Raw genomic sequence first — 8387 nt, forward strand, 5'->3', positions numbered from 1 at the left:
GGGGGGGGGGGGGGGGGGGGGGGGGGGGGGGGGGGGGGGGGGGGGGGGGGGGGGGGGGGGGGGGGGGGGGGGGGGGGGGGGGGGGGGGGGGGGGGGGGGGGGGGGGGGGGGGGGGGGGGGGGGGGGGGGGGGGGGGGGGGGGGGGTGAGCTTCTTTAGAAATAAATTATATATTTGATCCTAGACAGCAAGGGTGGCTGTGAGGGGTGGTGTTGGCCAAATGCTGGACTAAGCCAGCAACTTGTCTTCCATCTTCTGGCTCAACAGACACCACTGGCAACTTGCTGGAGATGGTAGAGCACACCGAAATAGAATGAGAGAAAAATAGAGCCCATTGAGGTGAAACACTGAGAATGGAGTAATAATCAATAAAACATGATAGCTCCCGGTCTCGGTTGGAGATGTGTACTAATGTTTAAAGGACTTTCGTTTGTTTTTTTAAATATTTTTCTTTGTTAAACCTAATTCTTATACAGGAAGGTTTCTTGTTATACATGTCATATATTTTTGTATATTTTATATGTAGTGTGCCTCACATCAAAAGGCCCACATTTTTTCATCTGATTGCGCGTTGGTCCTACTGGCTATTGTGCTTCAGTGCGCCTGGAGCCTGGTTGAGCGTGGTGTATGGCCAATTTTGTCCTGTTTGGCACCTGCACTTGCTAGTCGTTGTGCAGTCATTTGATTTCTTCTCCTTTTCTTTTCTTTTCTTTTTTTCATGTTTTTTCTCTCTTGTTAGCTGAAGATCTCGAAAAGTAGCCCATGTGAAAATGAACACATTAAATTTAATACAAAGAGCCTATGCTTGTGTCTTTGGCTGTAGTGGTATGCTCTACATATGATCTTAATCACTCACTGAGGTTTTGTTTTCTTTTTGTTTCCAAATTGTGGCAGGCTAGTGGAAGAAGCTGATTATAAGTCCACTACCGAGTTGTTTGGAAAGAGAGGTGATGAGAAGACTCTTGATAATTTCATTCCAAAATCTGAGAGTGACTTCTTGGAATATGCAGAGCTGATCTCTCATAAACTCCGCCCATATGAGGTTTATACAAATTTTCCTTCATTGTCGTTTCTGTCTTTCAATGTATGAGCATAACTCATTCTCATGAGCTTTCCCTTAAATATTCTTGTTGCAGAAAAGTTTCCATTATATTAATCTGCTTAAAGATGCCATGAGACTGTCGATGACTTCTTTAAAAGCAGCGGATGCTAAGGAAGTCGCTTCCTCTGTTACTGCACTTGCAAATGAAAAACTAAAAGCGGAGAAGGAAGCCAATGCTGGTAAAAAGAAGACGGGTAAGTACTTACATTTATACTCCCAATGCTGTCTTCCTTTTCCGAATGCTTACAACGTTTCAACGGACCAAATGAGTGATGTGAACTGTTTCATTTTTTCCTGTTGTTGGGAACTGCTGCAGCTGTGAAGAAGAAGCAGCTCCATGTTGAAAAAGCAGATGATGACATGATTGCCAATACGTATGATGCTATCGATGACTACGACTTCATGTAATTGCTTCAGTTCAACATATAGCCCAAGGATCATCGGTTTTTGGCCTGCGAATGGAGGTCAGGTTATTTGGCATATCTCCCCTTTAATACACCAATAGATTTATTCCCGAGTGTCTTGTCTCAATAAGGTTCATGTATTAGACTTGTGTATGGCATATCATTATAAATTTTGCTCTTTTACTTCATTATTTTGTTCAATAGAGCCTTTGAGAATGTAAAAGAATGCGGTGGTCATTTCATTTCAACTCAGATTGTCAAGTTTTTGTATGTCGTGAATATTGTTTCCTCCTACTTGATTTACATTTTCTTGCAAAAAGTCGTTGGTTCTATAAAAATTCTGAGTGCTGTAGCGCGCACACACGCTATATACATTATATATACATATATTTGGGTTGCGATGTAGCGTTTTCAGAGACTAGAAAAAGATCGAACATTTTAGTTTTCCTGTGAAAGTTGCTAATTTCTCTTTATAAATTTTTTCTTTGGCCAAGATTTTCATCTTCTGCAAGATGCCTGCACGTTTTTTAATTCATAACTCGATGATAATTTAACATAACAAAAGGCTCCCTAGGTTTGAAGGACCAAAGGATGTGTTTTCCTTTGGTGGGGGACTATCGATCTTTAAGGGTCCTACAATTTTGAAATGATCCAAGAGAATTTATTCAACGGCAATATATGAAAGAAAAACTAAATACAAGCATAAATCAATAGTAAATATTTCTAAGAAACAGAACTTGATTTAGATTCTCCTTTAGTGGAACATGAGGTGTAAATCAATGAGGTGCAAAACTTGATTTAGATTCTCCTTTTTTTTAGTGGAACATGAAGGAGGTGTAAATCAATGAGGTGCAAAACTTGATTTAGATTCTCCTTTTTTTTAGTGGAACATGAAGGAGACTATGACTCATATAAAATGATCGATCTAAGGTTCCAATTACTTGATTTGAGTTCATATTACGATCGAGCCTATGACTCATATAAAATAATTGATCTAAGGTTCCAATTGTGCTCACTGAATTAACAGATTTGTTACCTTTTCCACCGAACTTAATGATTGTTCGATTACTGATAAAGAAGGAAAAAAAAAACATTGAATACGGACAATTGTTAAGAACAAGGAACAAAAACTAAATTCGCCAGAAGAAAAAAGTGAAATGCTTGGAACAGAACAATCAGGGAACCTTTTCATAAGAACCGATATTTGGTATCATAAATTAAAATCATATTAGGTTGTACGTTGAGAATGAATCAATAACAGATGACTGATAGGAATTATCAAAATAATGGGTATAATAATGCTTCATCCCGTGTAGTTCTTTGAAAATTAGACAAAACCAAAAGGGGCATTCACTAATTTACTTGCAACTAGAAATTGGGGAAAAATTTTAGGAGAAATACGAGCACTTTTGTTCAAGCACCCGGTTCCACCAAAGAAGCCCAAAGCCAGTTTATCATCCGTCGCCTCCACAACTTCCACACTCACGCCCGGATGCTTGCGGATCTATTCATAGTATTTCAGCGGCAGCTTTCTTTTGCTGATGAATAAATGTATTAGTGGGAGATTGAAACCCCCATCAAGTCTTAATGCATTGCACTTCTACGTTTTGGTTTTGTCACAGCCTCAAGAAACCGATACATCCAACGGTCTAGCATTCCTGTGATTTTAGCAGAAGAAGTCATCATTTTTGGGGCTGGAATATTGATTAAGCAATGACTTCAGCACACTAAGATATGGGGGTTCCGAGGAGTGATTATGCCTTAATATGATTAGAAACTAGTACCCCACATTCATTTGTTGTACTGAACAAAAAGAACTCAGTATGACCCAAAACGGTTTAGTTCAATCTGGAAGTGTTCTACTTCTATGTTACTTTTGCTTAACATGATCACATGAGGATTCCAAAATCACACAAAGCACATCAATAATTTCTCAAACCTGTCACAGCGAAGGTACCGCCTAACACAGCGCAAAGCCGAGTTATGAAGTGGAGAAAACTTCGTCTTTCTTCTTTGATGGTCACTGTGATTGGTGATAGATCATATAAGAAGTAAACAGCTGCACATCATTGAAAACGATGGTAAATTTCAACCTGGTTTCTCAAGGAGTTCGAATAACCAAATAAACATCATTTAGTCCTGTCTATTAACATTTGATAAATTTATGTCAAAGAACAATCATTATAAAAGGAAATTATAACATGAAATTGCATTAACCAACCTGGCCACGACCTATCGAAGTCGTTCATAGGTGAGAAATATTCAGTGACTGAAAACTGATTGGTAGGTAACACATCTTTTGAGATATATTTATATTCAGTTGGAACAATCTGCAACAAAGCATGGAAAACATGTAATATAGTTAAATATAGTGTTCATTGGTTTATCGTAAACAGATAATAGCTAATGAGAGAAGAATTAGTCGATCAAGTAAAAGACGATTCCTAATTGGAATAAATAGGGCAGACTCAGGTGCAGTACACGGATCCTATTATTACCATCTAACTTCTCAGATGTTATTTAGTATGATTTCCTGATTTTACAAATCAGTTCATGCTGCACTATGAGCTACACGGGCAATGAAAGGGAAAGGGAGAGCGTTGAGGTGCAGGGAGGTAGCTCCTCACCTCCAACTTCAGTACATGCAGTAATATACATCAAATTATCTTGCGAACTTTGAAATAAAAATTTATGCGCCAAATGTATCTTATGGCCATGCACGGGTTTTTACCTTTATATAATATTTAAAGGTCCCACTTGTGTCATGTAAAATTCGAACTGTACCATCAAGTGGGTTGTGAATTCCAGGGTATTTTGGACCAAAAGACAAATCATGAATCATGTGACTGACATTCACATGTTTAGACCCTTCAAAAATCTGCAAAAAAAGAAAAGAAAAGAAAACAGAAAAAGGTCAAACTAATAATTGGAACAGGGAGGTGAAACACGCTTCACAGAAAGACGTCGTGAAAACATGGAAGAAATAAAAGGCAACACATCTTGCATTTGAACTAAACTCCCAAAGTTGTGTCAATTTCTACAACATGAACCCATGTTAATGTATATTGGAGGGAGATCAAGATCAGGCGAAGAAACTACACAAAAGAAAAGTAAGGCAAACTGACCGTTTGGGCCACAAAAATGTTTAAGCCATGAACTGAAATATGAAAGTTCCCAGCAACCCTCTGAACATCTAGAACTCCATAAACCTGCAAAAAGATTGCACTTGTCTCATATTTAGAACCAGCAGGTAATAATCTTACAGGAATTGCATATAGATTACCCGACAGCCTTGACCTTCTGCTATCGCTTGCTTAACCTTTTTGACCAAATCTTTAGCAGCTTGATCAAAGCCGTGTATATGAAGATTATCTTTCTCCTCTTCATGATCTGTGAAAAAGTTATATAGATGACGTTATTTTGATGCAAAAAGAGAAGTAATTTAATTATACAACAGATTTAGGCATTTCACGAAGTTGGCAACTAGGCATCTCATGAAACAGAAGAGCTTGTGTGGTACACGTAAATCTATCCAGAGTGAGAAGTCACATGTTCTCAAGTTAAGCTCTAAATTCTTTTAAAAGCATAATACTTAAGACCGGGATATCGATTATGTGATAAAAATTTCATTAAATTATCTGTGTCCATTTTAAAGAGAGAAAAAAACGAGAGAAGTTGTCTTAGTCGAAGGTACTCCAGAAAAGTAGTGTAATATTTCTTTACTAAGATTACAAAAGGAGACCATACAGCTAGAGGCATCCAAGGCAATCACCTAAGGCACCGCTTGGGCTTGCATAAGGAACACACCTATCAAAGTTCACCTAAGTTTAACATTGACCATTTAGCCACACCAATTTAATATTTAGAGAAGCCATGGAATATTAACATCTCAAGGAAGGGGATGCAGATCGATCCCATGACCTTCTAGTTGAATCAAAGATCACCGCTGATACAAAATAAGGTGTTGTAATCATGCCATAAGACTTCATGATGGATGACAAGATTGTACCATACATGTTTAGATGTAGAGAGGTTTTATTGTATTTTTCAATTTTAGAGTATTATTTTTAAGGTTTTAAATTACCATTAGTCAGGGGTCATTATGGTATTGATGGGCATGAGAGATACCATCTTTCAATTGACCATATGTTACTTTAAGGTTTATTTTCAAGGCTATAACTAGACATTCATGTTGTTGCTTTAGTAGGAAGATTTTGGATATTAAAATGAAGTTATATTATGTTTCTTAAGCCATAAACTTGTTCCTTTGCATTTCTTGTGTTTAAATTTGCATGATAGAGTCATTCAAGTAGTCTTGATCAAGCTATCTTGTGAAGTGAGAAACAAGTTTTTTTTTATCATCAAGATAATCTATTCCAAAGCTTTTCCTTGGGTTGATTCCTTATCGTTTTTGAGATTCTTGGATACTTTAGATCTAAAGGTCTTGTTCTTCAACAAGGTTCTTAGATCAAATCCTAAGAGTTTCATAACAACCACCAGTACGACCTATCTTTGAGGATATTTCGAAAGGCAATTTTTTAAGTTCATTTACGAGGTTAATGGGTAACTGTACATTTAGTAACTGCATTAACCTGGTGTAAACGTTACTACACTTTTAACAATTATAGCTTGAATGATCTTTTGGCCTCTTGGATGAACCTTTTGTGTTCTCCTTTGACCAGGAGTTGGCTTTCTTCCCCTTTTATGTACTTTACCATTATTTCAATGAAAATCTCTCATATTAAAAAAATAACAACAAAATGATAGTAGTTTATGATGTGGTGGTGCAGATTAGAGATGGAGCTTCAACACAGGAGCCACAAATACCTTGGTGCAAAGGAGAAGGGAATCGCAACTGACGAGGTGGTAAGTATTAAAAAAATAATAAAATGAACGTAGTTCATGATGTGGTGGTGCACATTGGAGATGGAGCTTCGACACAGGAGCCACAAATGACTTGGTGCAAAGAAATGGAGAAAGGAATCGCAACTGACAAGGTGGTAAGAGGAAGAATTGTAATGGTTTTTGCAACCGATCCAAGAAAAAGGTGCTACTGAGATCGAGGTGGAGGCTGACTGGCCGGTGCAAAGATTGAGGTGGACGGAGATGAAGTAGAGAAGGGAATATGGTCTTTATAAATGGGAGTGACAAAGACCGCTTGGAGAGAATACAAAGGAAAAGAAATGAGGAAGAAGAAGATAGGATTGGCCATTTTTGTTTTCAATCCAAAGCATGCTTCTAGAGTTTGAAATGAACGTCTTTTTTCACAGAGAGAGAAACCACTTTAAATAGTAGTATTTTTGCACGCTAGCACGTTATATACTTTCTTAATGCAATTTTCATTCTTTCAATTCAAATCTCTCATTAAAGAAACTAATAATAAAATGAAAGAAGTTCATGGATGATATTGGATTTCTCTTCTCAGAAGTCAGAATATCTTACCTGCCAGATAAAATAAATGAGGATTTTCCCCCTCAATGAGATAAATTACAATTGATTTAAGATACAATTATAAAAGTAGTAACATTTATCTTTTACTATGATGGTTTAAGTATTATGTATCAAAGTATCCAAGAAGAAATATAAGATAAAAAATATAGAACTTTATAGGCCAACAATTATGTGGATAATGAAAAAAGGTAGTACCATGATTGTGAGCAGCGTGTTCCTTCTCCACAAGGTCAGACACATATTCAGTGCCGATGATATGGCCATCCCTGTGAAGACGCAGCTGCAGAAAGCAAGAAACTCTGAACTAATCAGCATGCATATAGATTACGGAATTACCTCAAGACTATGCTTGTAAGTATAGCAAAGAATGTATACTGGAAAATATGAACATATGAATTGCAATAATCCTTATTTTGGTTGCACAAGTTTAGTTAAGATAGAGTGTTGTACACTTGTACTTGGGAATAGAGATGTTCATTGGGGGGGGGAGTTATGTGCCAATGACATGGGAAGCTGACAAAAAGGAAGGAAGGATTGGCTCTCAATCTAACCCCTTCAACCCTAGAGGAATGTGGATGCATGCATTAGCACCTAAATGTTTGGCCCAGCAGAATTATTTAGAAGTTTATGACAAAAAGTCGCTCATGTCCTCATCTCCAAATCTCAAATTAAGCTCATTTCCTCATCTACGTACAAACTTTTCACTCATTTGGATGCCAAGAATAATATTTTCTATGTAGTATATGATTCCGAGCTTAAAAGGAGAACTAAGATGTTATGGACTAATGTCGGGAAAGCAGTTTTGTGGGGCACATGGACAAAGGACATAAGATATGAAGTGGCTTCTTGATGTGTTCTTCTGGTGTAATTAATTCCCATTGAGGTGCTTTCTTGTAATACTCCAAAGGAGATTTCTTTACATTACATTCATATGTCAACTTTTCAGTGATGGAGATTTCGTACAAAACCAGGATACATTTACTAAGTATTTATTTGGTATTTTCCTTGCATAGAATGCATATGAAAATAGATAATATTTATATATTCGAATTAATTTCATGTTAATGCTCGACAGATTTCATGTTTAATTAACATACATCCATCACAAAATGACACACTATAAATGATGTGCAACAACTACAAGAAGTCAACAAAACCAATTAGATGTTTCTAGGCTGACAGATAACAACTGACAACTGTCATCTGTAACAATCATTTATTTCATGTTTCCATGAGTCATATTCATCTACAACAATGATTGAATGGTTTGCCATTGCCTTCACAATGATTGAATGGTGAAAATTCGGGTTCTGTCCAGAAACAATTTATTTGATGTTTCCATGAGTCATACACTTCTACTTTCTCCCATGCATGGTTTTTTCTTTTTCTTTTATGGGTTCTTCTTTCTCTCTCGTTTTTTTTTTTTTTTTT

At 37.0% G+C, this 8387-nt stretch overlaps 2 protein-coding genes and 1 long non-coding RNA gene across 6 annotated transcripts in view; 2 read left to right on the forward strand and 1 right to left on the reverse strand.

The window, feature by feature from the left end:
* LOC111445195 (eukaryotic translation initiation factor 3 subunit J-like) overlaps nt 1-1857 on the forward strand; it is a 5487-nt gene extending 3630 nt beyond the window's left edge. Inside the window, exons 6-8 of the mRNA XM_023083442.1 lie at nt 894-1041; nt 1136-1295; nt 1418-1857. Coding sequence (XP_022939210.1) covers nt 894-1041; nt 1136-1295; nt 1418-1509 — 400 coding nt within the window. The 3' untranslated portion in view covers nt 1510-1857. The remainder of the gene's footprint in view (nt 1-893; nt 1042-1135; nt 1296-1417) is intronic.
* An 838-nt stretch (nt 1858-2695) lies between these two features.
* Nucleotides 2696-8387, reverse strand: part of LOC111445194 (endoplasmic reticulum-Golgi intermediate compartment protein 3-like) — a 9622-nt gene continuing 3930 nt past the window's right edge. For all 4 annotated transcript variants that reach the window (XM_023083437.1, XM_023083438.1, XM_023083440.1 and 1 more), the window contains 7 exons: nt 7152-7236; nt 4789-4895; nt 4631-4714; nt 4237-4383; nt 3727-3835; nt 3445-3564; nt 2696-3163 (listed from right to left, as the gene is read on the reverse strand). In XM_023083437.1, the coding sequence (XP_022939205.1) occupies nt 3090-3163; nt 3445-3564; nt 3727-3835; nt 4237-4383; nt 4631-4714; nt 4789-4895; nt 7152-7236 (726 nt within the window). In that variant the 3' untranslated portion in view covers nt 2696-3089. The remainder of the gene's footprint in view (nt 3164-3444; nt 3565-3726; nt 3836-4236; nt 4384-4630; nt 4715-4788; nt 4896-7151; nt 7237-8387) is intronic.
* LOC111445196 lies at nt 4681-6856 on the forward strand. The gene is made up of 2 exons (XR_002710791.1): nt 4681-4755; nt 6296-6856. It is a non-coding gene; the product is annotated as an uncharacterized LOC111445196 (long non-coding RNA).

The sequence above is a fragment of the Cucurbita moschata genome, unplaced genomic scaffold (genome assembly GCF_002738365.1).
Source record: "Cucurbita moschata cultivar Rifu unplaced genomic scaffold, Cmos_1.0 Cmo_Scf00007, whole genome shotgun sequence".
NCBI classification, from domain to species: Eukaryota; Viridiplantae; Streptophyta; class Magnoliopsida; order Cucurbitales; family Cucurbitaceae; genus Cucurbita; species Cucurbita moschata.